At 39.2% G+C, this 19,299-nt stretch overlaps 2 protein-coding genes across 3 annotated transcripts in view; one reads left to right on the plus strand and one right to left on the minus strand.

The window, feature by feature from the left end:
- The window catches only part of LOC139936043 (rho GTPase-activating protein 6-like), a 155,719-nt gene that overhangs the window by 12,775 nt on the left and 123,645 nt on the right, over nt 1–19,299 (minus strand). For both annotated transcript variants that reach the window (XM_071930755.1, XM_071930754.1), the window contains 4 exons: nt 14,019–14,276; nt 4,345–4,495; nt 3,208–3,359; nt 2,323–2,511 (listed from right to left, as the gene is read on the minus strand). In XM_071930755.1, the coding sequence (XP_071786856.1) occupies nt 2,323–2,511; nt 3,208–3,359; nt 4,345–4,495; nt 14,019–14,276 (750 nt within the window). The remainder of the gene's footprint in view (nt 1–2,322; nt 2,512–3,207; nt 3,360–4,344; nt 4,496–14,018; nt 14,277–19,299) is intronic.
- Nucleotides 8,454–11,159, plus strand: LOC139936295 (uncharacterized). The gene has a single exon (XM_071931083.1). The coding sequence runs from the start codon at nt 8,910–8,912 to the stop codon at nt 10,626–10,628; it is 1,719 nt and encodes a 572-aa protein (XP_071787184.1). The 5' UTR covers nt 8,454–8,909; the 3' UTR covers nt 10,629–11,159.

The raw sequence follows: 19,299 nt of genomic DNA on the forward strand, positions 1-19,299 counted from the left end.
TCAATGTGTTCATTTGTTATACCAGGCTTGTTATTACACACACCAGTTATTGTGGTATTTATTGTGGGGTGTTGTGGTCCAGCAGTTAAAAGCACTGGACTTGAGCTCTGGTGTTTCTGATCAGCAGAATGTGGATTCGATGCCCAGTTTTGGCACTTGAGCGAGACACTTTACCATAAATGCTTTTTCCTTTGGCTGTGACATTACTCTGTAGGTACTAAGATTTGTATTGCGTGTAAAAGAACCTAGAACAACGGGTTAACCCTGGTGTGTCTGGTTCACATAGTAGGCACCCTTTTTTACACATTTCCTTAGGCTTGCGAGCTACAGTGGTTATTCTATTATGAGACATAATAATGACAGGGAAATGAATCAAGTTTAGAAAGGAATTTACTATTATGAAAAGTAAACCCATGCTTCGTTTCAAGTTTAAGAACCTAAATATGCTATCACAGAGTAACATCTTGATGGCTTATGCTGAAGCCAGGCAATGGTTCCCAATTCGACCCAACTTTACCCTTAATGCAACTCCTCTATCACTATTTACAATGAGGCTGACATGGGCTTGCCCAATTGAACCCATTAAGGTACCTGAACTAAGTACATGTACCTACAAACTTCAACCAATATTACCTACACACCAACTCTAGAACCCCAGACAGCGCTATTCACTCAATTACGTCCATTAGCGAGTTGTACTCAGGAACTTGACTATTACCTTGAAGAAAAAAAACCTTCACCTTAATGTACCCAGAAGATTACTCCAATTCAATCCATTTCCAATGAGACAAACATTTGCTCGCCCACTTAAACCCATCAGTGACTTGCAGGTAGATAACCTTACCTAGTACCCAAACAAACAAATTTTATCCACCAGACCTTTCTATCCCCCTAGTGCAAATGAGGTCTCGACACCTACGCCCAGTACCTGCCACAAACACCTACTTTAACTCTTAGGTGGCTTCGGTCTACCCCTTCACCATGGGCGAGCACAAATTCACCCGTTCATGAGTTTCAGCCTTGCATCTGTACTCGTAAATTACAAAAACAACTCCATCAATTTAACCTTTACAAACTCCCACACCAATACCAAGAGGCAATCAATAGATTCAACCCATTATGTCCTAAATCAAACAAGGTACACTGCAGCCTACAAGCCAGGAACCCAGCAATGTACGCCCACCCAAACCCATCAGCAATTAACCCATCTCAACCCACCTGCAAATACATGTAACATCTCCTTTGGTTCAGCCAATACACCTCAATAAATTCTACAACCATTTCCAAACACCCACAGACACCTAGTGGTCATTCAGACACCCAAAATGATTACCCATTTCCATCATGCCAGACAATATCTCCTAAAACAATAAACTACAGAAACAACCCTGGCAATCTCGGTGGTCTAGTTGGTAAGACACTCTAGAATTGCAAAGGTCATGGGTTCAAATCCAACCTGAGTAATATGCCTATGATTTTGTTCACAGGGAAAGTACTGAGTATACAGTGCAACACCAATCAGCGTCATGCAGAAACTCTTTACAGATTTTGTTTGTTTGTTAGAATCCCCTTTCTAAAACCACAATCCTTAGAAGGGAATCTTTCTCATAATGTTAGACATTAATTATCAACAGCTGCAGTGCTTCTTACAAAGTTAGTTTTAAATTTTTGCGTTTTTACCAAAGGTATACGTTCTCTTTAAAGACCCTAATTAGGTGTTCTTTTAAAGCTCTAACTCTGGTCTATTTGATGATTAAATAGATACAGTTTTGAGACTTGACAGGAAATGGCTGGATTTTGGTGAGGAAGTCATAAATGTCACCTCCATTTGTTCAGCAATGCATTATTTCCCCAACTGAATCAGCAAATCCTTACCAAAACACACCTAGATTCCTATTGGAGATACAGCCACCTAAATTTGACTATCCCACTCAAAACCTGCCAAAAGATCACCACCTTTTGTTGTTCAGCAATTTTTAAAGGTATCATACAGGAGTGGTAAGGATTAAATACACCATTTAGTGTGAACCCCCCCCCCCCACCACCCCCAAAAAATAAATAAAATGCAATTGTGCATGATTTTTCCTTTTTTTTTCCTGACTCGCACAAAAGAGTAAGACCACATTTTCACAGATACATGTATGTTTTTTCATGTAAATGGTTGATCATACAAAACATGAACACTCTCTGCGACTGTTTTGTCAGCTCTCCCAATTCCGTATTATACCTTTTATTACACCACATAGACTTTGACAACCCAAGCACCCAAAGAAACCCACTGGCCTCATAGCCAATACATATGACATACCCAATCCAACCCACCTGAAATATGACATCCTTATTTTCAGCCATAGTTTGCACCACACTTATGACCTCTCTGCTCTCCTCAACCTGCTCAGAGGCTTCCTGGATGGCGTGTGCATCCCGCTCCTGACCCCCTTTTGTCTTCCGCAGGATATTTGGGCCAAACAACGTCGCCAAATTATGGGTGTCCATCTTGTTGCCTAGCACCTTTAACATGAAATTGGCATCAAAGTTAACAATACTTATTTTGAACATTTTTAATATAAAGTATATCACATAAACATATGTTGGCACAAATTAAGAAATTTGATTTCCATTTTAAACATTTCATTGTAGGATCGGTAAATGGTTACAAAATATATACACTTTTGGGTTGAAGAAAAACAAACTAATTAGAGTGGCACTTGAACAAAAACATGCCGGCGCTCTACCAACTGAGCTATCTACCGATATGTTGGTGATCTCCCTATTTATACATCTTTGTTTTGGATGGCAGTCAAAAGCCATTCAACCTATAACCGCTGTCAAGTGTATCATACAACCTGGGAAGAGACAGTAGAGGGTTCAACTTCAGGGGATGCGCCTTAAAAAAGTGGGCGTTGGACACAGTAGGTGTTAAGAAAGCAAAAGATTATTTTAAATTGAAAATCTAAACCTTAAACCAAAGTCACCTTAAATAAGGAAAAACCTAGTGAAGTCAATGTTGTAGCCAGAATTTAGGAACTTATTCCTACATTTTCTTTGTTTAATTTGTTGCGTGTAAAAAAGAAGCCGGCATTTATTTGTAATTTGTCGGAGTCGATTGAAGAAACATTTTTTCTCTAGATTTGGTTTTGGACTATGGGAGAACCCAGCTTTGTGACACTGTGGTTTGGACATCACAGACTGGAAACCTATACCAACCTCATTTCCGTCTTCATCAACGGTGTCAAACGCGTTAATGGCGACTTTATTGAGGAAGTCCAGCAGAGCGAATAGGGTGTCACGATTGGCTGTCGGGAGGAGGTACACCAGGAGCTGTAGCGCCCTCAACCTCTGCTCCATGTTATCTAACCCTGGTAGATAGATCGTCAACAAAGATCATTAAATTTTAAATGTGTCTTTATAAAAAATAGTTATGCAGCTGTCAATCCCCAAATAAATGCTTCAGAGAGCCAACATTGAAATACATCTTTATTCTCACTGTAGTGTCCAAAACGGTGATTTCAGCTACAGCTACGGCTATTCTTCAACACTGGCAGAAAAGCTGATCTAGCCGTAGCTGTAGCCAAAGTCACCATTTCAGATACGGCCTAGGGTAAAAAGAATGTCAAAAAGCCATTTGTGAGTTTGACTTGAAAAATGTCTGGTACAATGACTAATGCTTAGTCACAATGTACTGCTTACATTTGAATTCCTCAGACTATAGAGACAGTTGCTACAAATTATGTCAAATGGTTCGGGGCAAGCTTTTGCATAGCAACCTCCAGATGAGCAAACCCAGGTACCATTGTGCCTTAAGCATCCATTCAGAAATGTGTATGGGTGTTCACCGTCTCTTACGTAACAATGCAAAAGCTTGCCCCTAATCATGTGACATAGCAACTGTCTCTATAGTATCAGGATTTCAAATAATTAAGTGGTAACTTGTGATCAAGCACATCATTGTATCAGACAATATTAAAATCTGACAGGCAAATGGCTTATTTAATGTTTTATTTGTATCTAGTTGTTTAAAGAGGGACTCTAAGGTAAACCTAATTTTTGTGATGCACAAATTTTTCCAATAAATGGAGTCTCATGAAAGTTCTGACAAAATTACAAGACTCTAATCTCAGATAAAAATGGCGTAAAATGTAACTGATGCAAGTGTGCAAACGAAACATTACACCATGACAATTTTGTCAAATCTACACTAAATTCTATTTAATCTAATTTTCTGATCCACCCAAAGCCACTGTGTAAACATTACATGTTACAAAATGCTACTCTGCTAAATTGAAAATGTGACAGTATACAATGTAAGTGTTAATCATGATGAGCACTCCGGGGATGACTTACTGGTACAAGCAACGAACGTGGGATACAGCTCTCTCGTCAGCAGAGGCTCCGGTAGGTCACGGAAGAATTCCTTCAGCAATGCCCCGACATCGTGAGGGTTGTTGCTCTCGTTCATACCGATCTCTGTTCCTGCATCAAAATCTTCACGCAGCTGCAGGTACAAATAGAAAAATGATTAAGAATGGATTGATTTGGGTTTTTTGTCCTTGTTTATCTTGAATTGGCCTTATGCACATGATGTTATATCAGTTTGGCGCCCTCACCTAGAGGTAAAAAAGCGGCCGTTCTTTGCCGCGCATACCATTGTTTCGTCATGGTCATCATTGTTTCATTGTATCTCTAAGATGGCGGCTGGATGATGTCAATGCATAAGGTCTATATATCTTGAGAAAATAGAATTAGCTTTTGCAAACTGCTTAACACCCAAAAGGACCTATGTAATAAATTCTAACAAAAATATTTAATTGCCAGACATTTCAACCCTAGCAGAGTCTTTCTCGAAGGCTAAATGACAACACAACAAACATGAACAGGTAACTAAATACAGCTTAACATACATAGGCATTTGACTGAAGGGGGCAAGGGGAGCAACTGCCTACCCAAAAGGCACAGCAAGAAAAAAGAAGAAAAAAAAACAGACAGAGAAAGCAAGAAATACTTTATATCCCGTATTAGAAAATTAGAAAATGGATACGATTCATGCATATTTCTGAGGGTTGGTGTTCGTTCGTGAATGCTGCGGCCAGAGATTCCGTTGGTACCCGCTTTTACCTGGCTATTAAAATAAGGATGGATTCATCGGTGTTGTGAAAATACTGCGAAAGTTTGTTTGTTGTTTTCTCAGCAAGTAAGTTAAAAAAATAAAATAATATATGCAAGTTCGCCCAAAACAAGGCTAAACTACACTCTAGGTTAAGGGCTACAGGGAAGAAAACATAGACATGCAAAAACTCAGTGGAGCTGAAGGTAGGAATTGATATTCCTCTTATAAGACGGAAGATCATAGGATGAAGGGAAACATGCACCAGGCATGTTTGTGACCTTTATTACATGTTTCTTTACAATTTTGCTTGTAAATGAGCATTATGTTGACAAAAACCAATTTATGACCCTACCTTCAAAATCTTGCTATGTGTACTTGAAAATTTCACATTATATTTTGGACGGGGGAAATACGTATCAGAGCACCTTAGTGCATGACACGGAATTAGATTTGTTTTAACTTCATCAAGAAACCCTGAATAAACTCCCTGTCAACAACACTGGACTTCTTGTGGGGGTTGCTTGTGACATTCTATCGACGAATAGAAAAGGTTAGGGTTTAGGGTACATTGTGTACACCAACCCTTGCCGACATTCAAGTCAGACAGATTTCAATACCTTCCCCAGCAGTCAAACGTGGAGAAGAAAAAAAAACTTAGATTTTCTTGACAACTTATAGATCTCTTTCCTTAGGTCCGTCAGTTAATCCGTCACCCAAACCAACGTCTTTACTTCCCTAATCCCACGCATCTGGGATCATCTGTCATTCAATTGGACGCGGCCAATCTCATTAAGACATGACAACTCCTTAGGGCAGGTACTAAGTTAAACCGAACAAAATTGCTTGGCAGGGGACAGACAAAGACAAAGACAAAGAAACATAATATGGGAAGGGTCTTAAAAAATGTGGCAGCATTACAGCCCCTGGCTTTCCGAGTCTGTCTTTTTGTCGCTTCTAGCGCCACTCTAGTGAAATTTCGTATATAAAAAAAAATAAATTGCAACGGACAAATAAATGTATGGCTCATCAACTGAAAGTCATGAGCTATTTAGGGGCCTTCTTATTTTTGCTTTGTTTTTAGCATGTTTTTCTTAAGAAAACTAGTCAGTAATGGTACACAGGCGGTGGTTTTTGACTGGTAATAATTTGTGTGTCTAAGCAGCTCCATGAAACTGGGCCCAGGGTTTTAGAGAAAAGCAAAACACAGCGTCTTACACTTTGGTTGGTAAAGTTTTGTAGATGCAGTAGATAAAGTGAGTGCAATGAGAAAAAATATTCCGCCTGTAAGTCACGCAAGGTGTTCAAATCTAAAAAAAATACTCAAAAATAAAAAAATCATGACTATTTCTATCATAGCCAAATTTCATAGAGCTGCCTAAGCACAAGAAGTAGCTTAGCACAAGAAAACTATGCTTCAGAGTAATGTTACCAGCCAAACTACCACGACAATTTATTTCTGCTTAACAGAATAATGCTTTTAAATATTTTCTGCTTTTGCAGCTCTATGAAGTTGGGTCCAGTTCATTAACAGTAAATGGTTTTATTTCTCAATTGACTTTATTGAAAAAGCCACTAGCCCACACGTGGCTTTTCAAAAGCAAATTAAGCGTCTTTCATTTTGCCTGAAACAAAACTGTTGCAAGATACTGGGGCTTTTAACAAAAAATGCATAGATTTCAGGAAACAATGTCGTTTGCAATTCGTAATTTATTGTAGTGATCCGGACGGTCGATCAAATATCCAATTAACCAAAAGTGTATCTCAATCCCAAATCCCTCAGCAAATCAGACAACCTTTGTTCTCGGAGAAATTATTGATACCTGCGATTTTGCCGTGAGCAAGTTTGTTTTAAAAGGCACTGGACACTATTGATAATTACTCAAAATAATTGTTAGCATACTAACTTACTTGGTAATGAGCAATGGAGAACTGTCGATAGTATAACACATTGTGAGAAATGACTCCCTCTGAAGTACAGTACAGGTAATTTCTCACTCATATAATAACAGTCTTCAGCTAAAGCCTTACATTTTGCATCTGGAAGCACACAAAGTAATGCAACAAGGGTGCTTTTTCTTTCCTTATTTTCTTGCAACTTCGATGACCAATTGAGCCCATATGTTCACAGATTTTTTATTTTATGCATTATGGTGGGAACCACCAAGTGAGAACACTGATATTTGACAACCAAACTTGTCCAGTGCCTTTAAAAAAAAAAACTCACTCCAAAATTACCAATAGTGTCCAGTGCCTTTAAAGTAGAAACACAGAGGGGATGAGTGAGAGAGAGAGAGACAGAGGGGATGAGTGAGAGAGAGAGAGAGAGAGAGAGAGAGAGAGAGAGAGAGAGAGGGAGAGAGGGAGAGAGGAAGAGAGGGAGAGAGAGAGAGAGGGAGAGAGGGGGGGGGGTACGTGGGAAGCAAGTATCCACCATTAGACCTCATCATGAATTACATGAATGGCCGAGTCAGTGGTCGGGCCAAGGTTTTTTTCTGCTCAAAGGAGGGAATTCAGGGATCAATTTGTACATTTGAATATTGATCACATTAAGGCCCTGTTTATTGATTTGACACTAGACTCACTAGGTAATTGTTACCCTGTTTAGCCACACAAATAATAAGTTTAGTTTGTGAAACTGCTATTCTACGCTTTTGGGTATGATACGTGCCCTTGGTGGAAACATTTTAGGTAGGGACATTATAGTTTGTTTTATGTACACATGATGTTGGTTTTTATTGACTTTTCAGGTTATTTACTTATAGTTTTTCTGATTTTTACCCAAAGGAAAAGCCAAAGAAATGTACATCCCCAGACTAAGAAGGAAGAATATCCTGCATGTTTTGTTTGAAACAATAATTTTTTAGCCTTCCTTTCTCTAGATTAGCAGCTCTTGTTCTCTTGAGAAGGGGTTCGCCCTGGTGTTCCTGGCTGTGGCTGCTGTATTCACTATATGCTAACTAATTGGGTCTCAAAATTCCTTACTGCAATAACCTATCTTTCTGAAAGTTTACTCAGCGCCTTGAGTACCTTCTTTGGTACATGTAGATACGTGCGCTATATAAGACTTCGTTATTATTATTCACAGGAACTCAACAGCAGAATCGATTTTAAGTGCAATAATGAGAAACAAGACTTCCAGAGTAACATTCCTTATGTATTGATTGATCTATTCTTGACGACCATAAAGCTACTACCGTTAAATAGTGACAACAAAATCCAAAAGTAAAATACCTCCTCCTTGTTTCAATCAATAAACTTACATCATCGATGACCACCCGGCACGTCAGACTAGTCAACGGTGCCATCATATACATAGAAAGAATTTGTGTTCAAAGAGACAAGTAGTTAAACGATGACACAACTAAGAAGTTCTACTGTTGAGTTGGTTTATTGCTAAAACCAAGAGAAGTAACTCAAATGTTGGCTACCATTTTTGAATAAGTTGTAGAAGCATCTCAGAAGTTGAACAGTGCAAGAGTGACTACAAACTGATACAATATGTTCTCTATATTTTTATAACTGAGAAACTAAATACAACAGTGACGACACCCTCTCTGTAATCCAGCTCCAGAAGGCAGTCCAGGATGGGAGATAATGAATGAAACATCTATCCAGTGCTGCTTTAGAGTCTGAAGAGGTTTCTCATAGCACTAAGTGAAGATTACCGGGCAATGAACGGCCACTCAGGGAAAAGATCATAATGGCACTTCAGTTAAAGTGAGAGTGTAAGAGAAACAGCTTCTTGTGGAGTTTTGCACGCAGGAGTGTGGTTATTGAAATGCCCTAAAAATAGGATTTCAAGATGCGGCTAACCATGAGACGAGGCACCATCATTCTCTTCGGAATCGTAAATGGACTTATCATCTTTATGAATTATCGAGCGTATAACTTAGACTCTCTACGTGTTATGTCATCGGACTTCATCCAGGACAAGGTGGACTACTTCAAGAATCTCATGGGACGCCAAGATGGCGATGAGGATTATATCAGCTACACGTACAAACGGCCCCGTACGAAGTCACTGAACTGGGGCAGTATAGAAGGAATACACAAAGCCTTGCCCGCTTACGAGAAAATGCGAAGGGTCTTGTCAAGTCTCCATGACTACAAGACGGTCTTCAACCACAACATAGGCTACGTCGGTATCACCCGTGAGATGCTGCGTTTTAAGTCGGTCCCGAACGTTGGCGACAGTGACCACTTGAGTGCGCTGTTTGTTGATGTCTTGCAGACGAATCGCAGCCTAAAGATTGGGGTGATTGGGGGAACCCTCTCTCAGAATAATGTCTGCCTGACAAAGTCATGCATTTACATTGATCTTGTCGCTAAATGGCTGACGGAGATACTGGACACCTCAGTGACGGTGCACAACGCGGCAATCAGCAGCACGAGCAGTGAATACTTCGCCTGGTGTCTGCAGCCCCACTTGGACGTTTTGAACATGGACATCATCATATGGGAGTTGGCCACAGAGGATTACGTCAACCGTGAACTCTACCTGAGGTACGGTCTGACGAGTGCCGGCTGGCCCCAAGAGGAGGTAACCCGACGGATCCTGGATCTCCCCAACAAACCCTACCTCATGTACTTCAATTTCCTCTCGGCAGAGAACATCCGAAAACGGGACTGCGTCAACTCGGAGTACTTCTCTGGACGCCATCTTGGTAAGCATTACAATGTGACCTCCATTAGTTGGTGCAACGCAGTCTGTACCAGACTATGGAAATACGGTTTCACCCCAGACGATCTCATCTACACGGACGACCTCCTGAGCGAGACATCCCACCAACAGGGGGCGCTGTTTATCATCAACTATTTCCGCCTAATCTTGGAGCAGGTGACACTGGACGTTATGAACAAGACCAAATCCGACGAGAGTTACATAAAGAATCTCATTAGACTGCATGATCGCTTTGTCCAGAATACCTACGGTCTGAGTTTGGAACCTGTCGCTAACCAACCCATAAAACCATCCAACTTTCAAAACACTTCCATCGGGCCATTATTCTCCCACATCGTGTTAAAGGACACAAAATGCTGGCCTGTATCCAAACCTCAGTATGTCAAGGGTCAAGCCCTCCAAGCAATCCAGACCAATGGTTGGGAGCTTGGTTACTCTCACAACGAGAATTGGTACATGAGTACCGGGACAAACCAACGCATCATATTCAAAATCAGCATTGCTCCGCACCAAGACAATCTCAATGCCACTGTTGCCATAGCTCTCGTTACCTGCAACTATTGTGGCCAGGCCCTGATGTGGCTCAACGATATGTTTGGGGACGCCAAGCTCATCAACAGCAACGCAAAGCATCACATTTTTGCAGTGCGCGTTATCTTCACCGGTGTACCGCCCGGTGATTATACGGTTTCTCTCAAGGCCATGGAGGAGAAACCCTTTAAGATTGGAGCCGTGATGACCTCGTACGACGACAAGCAAAGCAATGAAACTGTGTCCGACGAGACAAAGGTTGAGTTTGGAGGACCAAGAACGTGGGGTAAACTGAAACAACTGAACTGAATTATTCAATCAATTCTGAAACATTTTGGGTGCAACAAGGAGATATAAAATGCCAAAAAAGGATGTTGAATTTTGAAGAAGGGTTTGTGAATGAACAATAAGATTTTTTATGTGGTAAACTGAAACAACTGAACTGAATCATTTTAGCAATTCTGAAACATTTTGGGTGCAAGAAGGAGATATAAAATGCCAAAAAGGGATGTTGAATTTTGAAGAAGGGTTTGTGAATGAACAATAAGATTTTTTATGTGGTAGACTGAAACAATTGAATCATTTTAGCAATTCTGAAACATTTTGAGTGCAAGGAGATACAAAACACAAAAAGGGAATTTTAAAGAAGGGTCTGTGAATGTACAATAAGATTTTTATCAGGATGAAGAAATAAACCAATCTCCTCAGATGTCAGAAAGCATGATCTTGTAACCCATTTTTAATGATAATTATATTAAAAAATAACCAAAATCTGCCAAAGACTTATATCTCAATATTTAAAATAAGTTTAACATAAAGAGATTTAGCATCGATATCAAGGAAATAATAGCATAGCATAGATACTTATAATTATGCAGATTTGCGTATTATCTTAAAGTAGACTTGAATTCTTGATTATGATTCGTCAATCGATTGGAAGAATAAAGTGATATTAAACTAAACTTCACGACCCATTTGTAACTCTGCGTACTATGGTATTTTAAACTGCGCAATAAGTTTGCTTAAAGGAACAAGTTGCCTTGGATCGGACGAGTTGGTCTATTAAAAGCGTTTGAAACCGTTTGTTATGAAATGCATATGGTTAGAAAGATGTTGTAAAAGTAGAATATAATGATCCACACAAGTATCACTCGAAACTGCACGGTTTCCCTTTTACGTCGTGAACTATCACGGTCGGCCATTTATGGGAGTCAAAATTTTGACTCCCATAAATGGCCGACAGTGTTAGTCGATAGGGTAAAAAGAAAACCACGCAATTTTGAGGCATATTTGTGTAGATCATTGTATTCTACTTTTACAATATCTTTCTAACCATATACATTTTACAACAAACGGTTACAGAACGATTTTCAAAGACCAACTCGACCGATCCAAGGCAACGTGTTCCTTTAAAGATAAATTAGTTATCACATGTGCGGTTGTGGAGTTTTGAAAAATACAGCGTGCCTGAGTCCCATATCCAACTCGGCCGATGGGATGCAAAAGGGCTGTACCTTTCAGTATTTGACTTGCACTTTGATGATAACACTGGCAACTTAATGGTTTAAGGCACTGGACAGTTTGGACACCTTTGGTAATTGTCAAATTTTGTCAAATGAAAATTTTGACTCAATAAGTCATCGAGAGAATAATGAAAGAAAACCACCCTTGTTGCACAAATTTGTGTGCTTTCATAATCAATAATAATATGGTGCATTTATATAGCGTTCTACGGAGAACAGAGTGCTTTACATGAGACTATGACAACAAAAGAAAAACAAACAAACTAGAATGAGTGGAGAAACAGAAATGTCTTGAGAAGGCTTTTGAATACAGGCTTTTGAATACAGGCAACGAGATCGCCTCTCTCATACATGTAGGTGCCAATAAAAGGCTTTAGGCCAGAGGTCTTTTAAAACTGAGTGAGAAATTACCTCTTCCTACAAAACTATGTTTCATCAGAGGGAGCTGTTTCGGACAATGTTTTATACTATCAACAGCTCTCCACTGCTCACTACCAAGTAGGTTTTTATGCTTACAATTATTTTGAATCATTACCAATAGTGTCCAAGGCCTTAAAACTACAGTACGAGTGTCTGCTTGATTTTTGGATATTACCGATAACTAGCCACTGAAATTCATCCCTTAATTGAAATTGCATATGCTTTATCAAAAAGGTCAACATCGCTAATTGCCGTCGTTACAGTAAGGTCAAAGTTCACACAAATATTTGCAATTATTTAGCGGAGCAAGGTTGTTGTGTTTTTTTATCCAGGACTGATCAATCCACAGAATCCATTCCTGATTGGGTTTCAAACTCAAGGTTGGAAAGTATTATAAATTACAGACTTAGTATTTATTTCTTCATGTCACTGTGCTGTGAATCTTATCAACAGAGGGCTACCGTTTTGAGCAAGCACCATGAAAATTTCACAGCAGATCGGGGCCCAATTTCATGGCTCTGCTTTACCGAAAGCAAAAAATCGGCGCTTGCAGAGGCAGGGGATTCTGCACTTATGTCAAGCATATATTAGACAGGTTAGCAGGACATTTCTGCTGGTTTTGGTTTCATAAAATTTGATCATACACTTTTGACAAACACTACAAACAACTGGACAATGCAGAAGTTTGCACTGAAGGCTAAGCTACACGTATAGACCTTTATCCCGCTGTCACCATCTTGATCATGTTCCCTGTTTCCCTGCCTCAGTTTGGTTACAATGAGTTGGAATGGAGTAACATCAAGATGACTACACCACGATAAAGGTCTATAGGTTCAAACATTGGCCATACACTGAGTCAGAATCTAATAACTACAGCAATGAAAGTTGCATCCCGAGGGAGTAGACCTTTGCAACGATCTGACCATTATCAATCGGACACGGCAATGGGAAAGGTAAAAAGCCAATCAATACCTCACACATAAATTAATATAAAGCAAATGTATGTGATGTTGAAATCCAAGTCGGGCTGTATTGTATTTATATTTCTGAAGCAGGGAAATTCACTTATTGTTTCTGTTGCATGAGCTAAGAAGCAGGACCCAATTTTCTAGAGCTAGACAATGGCCGATTTTGTGCTCGCTGTGCGATGTCCATTTCATAAAAGGCATGCTTGCATTCCATTGTTAACTGTACCGACAGGCAATGACTGACTCAAAAATGCAAAATTCATAGTTGAATATTCTTATTTTCTTGTAAACTCAAACTAAGCTTCACTTGAGGATATGAAAAATCAGTATGTTTGAAAATCTTGTTTTCACACAATTTTTTGAAGTACAGTGTACATGTTATTTTGCAGAACTGTTGATTACCTTGTGGATGTTTCTTACTATAGATGGATTGCAATACGCATCATTGACTGCCATCTTTGATGTCAAACAATGCAAAAGTGCACATGTGTACGCGCTGCGCACAACTCTCAGCCAATGATAGCTCTTCACGCATGCACAATTCGTCAAAGCTTGTGCAATGCGGCCTATTGCAACCCATCTTTAAAAAAAATTCTCACTACCATCTAACCTGTCTAGTTCGTTTCTTGGAGCCGCCAATCCTAAATGCAAAAGTGCACATGTGTACGCGCTGCACACAACTCTTAGCCAATGATAGCTCTTCACACATGCACAATTCGTCAAAGATGGTGTGCAATGACCCCTATTGCAACCCATCTTTTAAAAAAAATCCTCACTGCCATTCTTACCTGTCTTGTTCGTTTCTTGGAGCCGCCAATCCTAAAGATACCCAGAATGTGGAGTCCCTGCTTCTCTATGTGGTTGAAGCAAGCTTTGACGACCTGCGGTACCTTGGGTTCCTGGGGGAGTAAGCTCTTACGCCTCTCTCTACGCTGGGCCTCTACCTGGGTGCTTGTGGACAGGGACAGGGCGTCCAGGAGGGAGGTTGAGGTAGAAGAGGAACCAGAGGATGAAGCAGCGATGCTTGAGATGTCCTCTGCAGATCCCTGGAGAAAAAATAAATCATCAAATCGTTGAAGAGCTTGTTAAAAACATTTTAGAATCTAAACAATACTATACTCTTGAGATATCTCTAAACATCAGCCATGATTGTGTCCTTGGAAAAAAGTAGGAAGGTTTTATCAAGTACAAGGGTTGGCCTACATACATTTTGTGTTGATTTTAAAGCACCTTTCAGGTTATAAATCACAATTTTGAGATTTTTTCCTGAAGCAAAAAATTAAAAATCAGACTAAAGTAGGAAGAATATCATGCCTGAAATATGTAAATTTGTGGGTGTTACAAGGTTTGGTCAATAAATGAAGACCTAAATGGACTTGAATGCATGGGTAATGATGTGAGATGGAAGCTTGATAATTAGAGAATAATTGGGTTAAGGTTGGAAGGAAGCTGTGATTCAAGGAACTTTAAATAAATAGGATAGACAATGGTAATGACAGCTTGATGTAGATTACATTACCAAAGTAAAAAGGGAAGGCTTCAAAATAAATTTTAGTACAACACCTTTTTTTAAACAAGAACTGAATTTTTATTTTTATTTTTTTTATTTTGAACCACCCACTTACAATTTCAATCAAAAAGATGAAGACGTATTTAACATTGATTATTCTGAATGGCCCCTTACTATAGAGTGATGTATGATACCTACTGTATTTTCCAATTCCCGTGGGATAAAAAACCACATACTATTGAGTGTGGGATTTAGAGTTTCAAATCTTCCCACAAATCCTACAATCTCCCACAATGAATTTGCCCACCTTTGCTCTATGCATGGATTAGTATCGCAGTAATATGTGACACCTAAAGAGTGTGTGATTGAACTTTAAATACACCCACACTGCACATGAATAGCAATAACTACTTCTGGTTAAAAAACTGCAAACAGTGTTTATGAAAAAGGGGTTCAACCCACTAGAACAAAACTAGTCTAGCGTGCGGACCGCTTTTGTATACTGAGTGCTGAAAAAAGCTTTTATACTGAACAAGCTTTTTCAACTACGCCCTTAACGTCAACATACAGTCCAGATGATGAGGGGGGTCTCTGAATTGGTGAGCAAAGCGCCCTCAACGAGGAGGGTCGTGTAGCACTCCGCTAGTTATATTTTAATAAGGAACGTTCAGAATCTGGACTAGAACAAAACATGGGACAGACGATCTGTTTCAGTTGTTTTTAGGACATTTTTCCATGAAACAATCACTCACATTTATTTCAGGAAACATATGCCTTTGTTTTTTTCATTCATTCAATTGTTTTAACCCTGTAGAAATGTAGATATACACCGACACAATAGATATCAAACTATACAAAAATCTCACTTTTCAAAAAGTTTTAAGTTATAAGGTTTTTACAAGAGCTGGTTACAAATTTTGAGGTATTTTTTGTCATTTAAAGGTCAAATTTATAAGAGTACAAAAATTGTTTTATTATATATTTGTGTGTGCAATAGAGAAGTTTTGTGTTTTTGTAAGAAAACTCTTTCTTGAATAAAAGAGAAACCTTATAACACTTCCTTGTTGAATAAAAACACTTTGTTTGAAGACAGATAAATTCAAGAATGATTTTGATCTTCAACAAATGTTGAGTTCAGGTTAGAATAACACCCTCTTCCTTGACATATCCTCTGAATAATAAATACGGAATAGAGGAAGAGTTAGTATAAACATTCCATATGGCGTCCTTAACTACAAAATCTAAAAGTGTTTTTGACCTGAGCACTGTTGGCAGCCAGGAAATTTATAGAAAGATGACTGGGCTACATCATCATAAAATAATCGGCAAATAGCTTCCAAGCTTTTCCGTAGAAAAGTCAAATCAATCATATTTTGGGTTATAAATGTGTTATGTGGGTTTTTTAATACTTAAAAAGTACCTAAATATGTGACAAAATTGTTTCTTCCAGGTGAAGTCAAATCGAAGTTAAGGCCCTGATGAAGTCTCAAAATATTTGTCCTAAAAAAAAAAAACTTCACAATTTTGTCTTTTAACCAGGAACCATGTGCTCACTGCAGACCTGGAATTACATCTTAGAGAGAGGGCAAGGCCATTTGCATTTTGCAAAGAGCTCTTCCATTGGAAAATCTTAAAATTCAATTGAAAACTTTATAAACGGGCAACCAAGGCCAAAACCAGGAGCACCAGAGGCCTCGGTGTCCTCTGTGTAATTCCAGGCTTGTCACTGAAGAGGGAAAACTTTCAATATCTTTCTCCTGTATTTATTCAGAGAAAAAAAAGTTGTCCGCAATTGGTCCTATGCGCAACTCACAGGTGAGTCACATTAGATTGGTCTCAAATGTCAGAAATCTGATTTGCCAGAAGATTTTCGTGACTTGATATGTAACACCCCACACCAAAATCAGCCATTATTAGAATCAGCTAATAGATATTATTTGTTACTTATTTTATTACATCAAAGAGCACAATTTGCGCCAACAACAGGACGAATTGGAAAACAGAGGAAATGAGCTGCTTATTTTTTGAGAGCACTGCTTAATGAATGTATCCACAGCAGAAATTATTGTGGGACATATCACAATCAATACACATCACATGGTATCTTGGTTGGTAACGTGTTTTCATAAAGCAAGACTTTCCTGTGCTAAGGAAGTTTTTATTTGATTCAACAGCTCCATGAAATCGGCAATTATTTTGCAAATAAGAATTTGCATCAATGTCTGGTACACAGACTCGATTGGTCACAAGTGAACACTCACTTAGACATTCCAGACTAAAGACAGTGTTGCTAAGCTGGGCAAGCTTTTGTATAGCAACCCCCAGGGGCTGGTACCATACACCTACCCCATCGCAAATACTCGGTACGTGCGCGTTAGGTGTGGTTGAGGTGCATGCTGGCCTAGCTAGCGATCAAGTTAACCTCATTCAACAGTTAGCGCTTGCGCAATTGTTATTTGCGATGAGGTATATTCAGAAATGTGTATTGGTATTTACAGTCTTGGTAACAACCAAAACAAAAATTACCTGAACCATGTGAAATTACAACTTTGCTAACTGTCCAGTTACTTTTTGTACGAAAAAAAAACCCTACAAAGTTCCACAGATTTTCACTACACTTCACTACACTACACAGTAGGAAGTTTCCCTTAAAGGAACACGTTGCCTTGGATCGGTCGAGTTGGTCTTTGAAAAGCGTTGTAACCGTTTTTTATAAAATGCATATGGGTAGAAAGATGTTGTAAAAGTAGAATACAATGATCCACACAAACATGCCTCGAAATTGCGTGGTTTTCCTTTTACCTCGTCGACTAACACGTCGGCCATTTATGGGGGTCAAAATTTTGACTCCCATAAATGGCCGACCGTGTTAGTTCGCACAGTAGAAGGAAAACCACGCAATTTCGAGGCAAACTTGTGTGGATCATTGTATTCTACTTTTAAAACATCTTTCCAACCATATGCATTATATACAAAACGGTTACAAACGCTTTTGTTTTGACCAACTCGTCTGATCCAAGGCAACGTGTTCCTTTAATAGATTACTTGCTGAGGAACTGTAGTTTTTGAGAAACAAGTTAAAAAAAATCACGAAAATAGTTTTTGCCTTGCCAGTAAGATGAAAATTATTTTAGCATGCACAACAGATTTACGAGACTTTCTTGAAACATTGCTCTGTGATTTTCACCCTTTTTTTCACTTATATTACATCTTGGCCAAAATCTTGTTCTACAAAAGGTACATGTACCAACCCTTTAAGTACTGAGTATACAGTGCTAACACATGTCGGTGTATATGGGTAAAAACCAAAATTAATATTCTTTATCCCGCGGTGCAAATTTCAATCTATTATATATCCTCACAAAACTTGAAGAATTTTGGAAACAGCAATTACCTAAACCTTCTCTTCTATAAAAGGATTGCCAAGCTAATGAATTCATTGACGTCTTACAAAAGTGACTTGTGATGTCATCGGCCAATTGGCTGTTGCATCAGATTTCCTCCCTATCTGCTTTCCAAATAACATTTTTCATCTTTTTCAATTTTGGCATTTACCGATTCCAGCTGAATCACATTAGAATCCAATTACAGATTGAAACAATTTGGGCATCTTTTGCAATGAATATGGCCCGATCAGCTGCTGTTACAAACGTGGAATTTGACGGGTTACACGAACCAACGCTTGGCGAGAGCACGGCAATACACCCTCCAGACAAAAAATCAACCGACTGAAAACTGGACGAGTTGGCTATTTATTCGTTTTGTGATTAATGGAAATTTCTTGAACGCATTTCCTCGGGTGACGTCAACGCCTATGTCCGGTTGTTTGGGCAGTGACGTCAAAAATTCCTCATGCATGTTTAAGAGTCCTAGGGAATCAATATAATTGTTGGTGCCCAGCTAATGCAAAATCAACCTGTCACTGATTGTTACCAGCCCCCTGACTAAAAAACCTGCTTGCGTGTCTGCTCGTACAACCATTCTGCTTAGCTTCACTGAGAATGATAATGGTTCGCACCAAAAATCGCTGGCGTCAAATTGCTCCTGCGTTTTTTTGCAATTACCTCGGTCATTGAGCAGGACAAATCTCGTCACGTTTCTTCTTCTTTTTTTTTGTGCGAGAGGAGGTCAGGGTTGGTATCATCTAAGACTGATGGGGAAAGTGTCCAAGGTACAAGTGTTACTTCACTTATAATATGTTCATCAGGCCGGAATTTGACCAGCTGGACTTAAATGCAAATTGCTTTCACAAACACTTTGTCCATTGGACTGACCACAGGAATGGATGCAATCATTTTTAAAGACATAGAAATTAAGCACATTTTAGACACCAGCTCACAGGGCCTGATATTTGGTTCTTGGAAATTGTAATGAGTAAAAGGGGTGACTTAATACATCTACTTGTACATGTGGTGTAGGCTTTTATAAGGGAATAAAAGGGTAGCGACGAGTTCTTACACGGCCGTTTAAAGCTGGCAGGGTCGACAGCTCGGGCCTTAAGTGCAAGGCAACGACCCTGCGAGGTTTTAAACGGACATTTAAGAACGAGGCACTACTCT

The sequence above is a fragment of the Asterias amurensis genome, chromosome 4, assembly GCF_032118995.1.
Source record: "Asterias amurensis chromosome 4, ASM3211899v1".
NCBI lineage: Eukaryota > Metazoa > Echinodermata > Asteroidea > Forcipulatida > Asteriidae > Asterias > Asterias amurensis.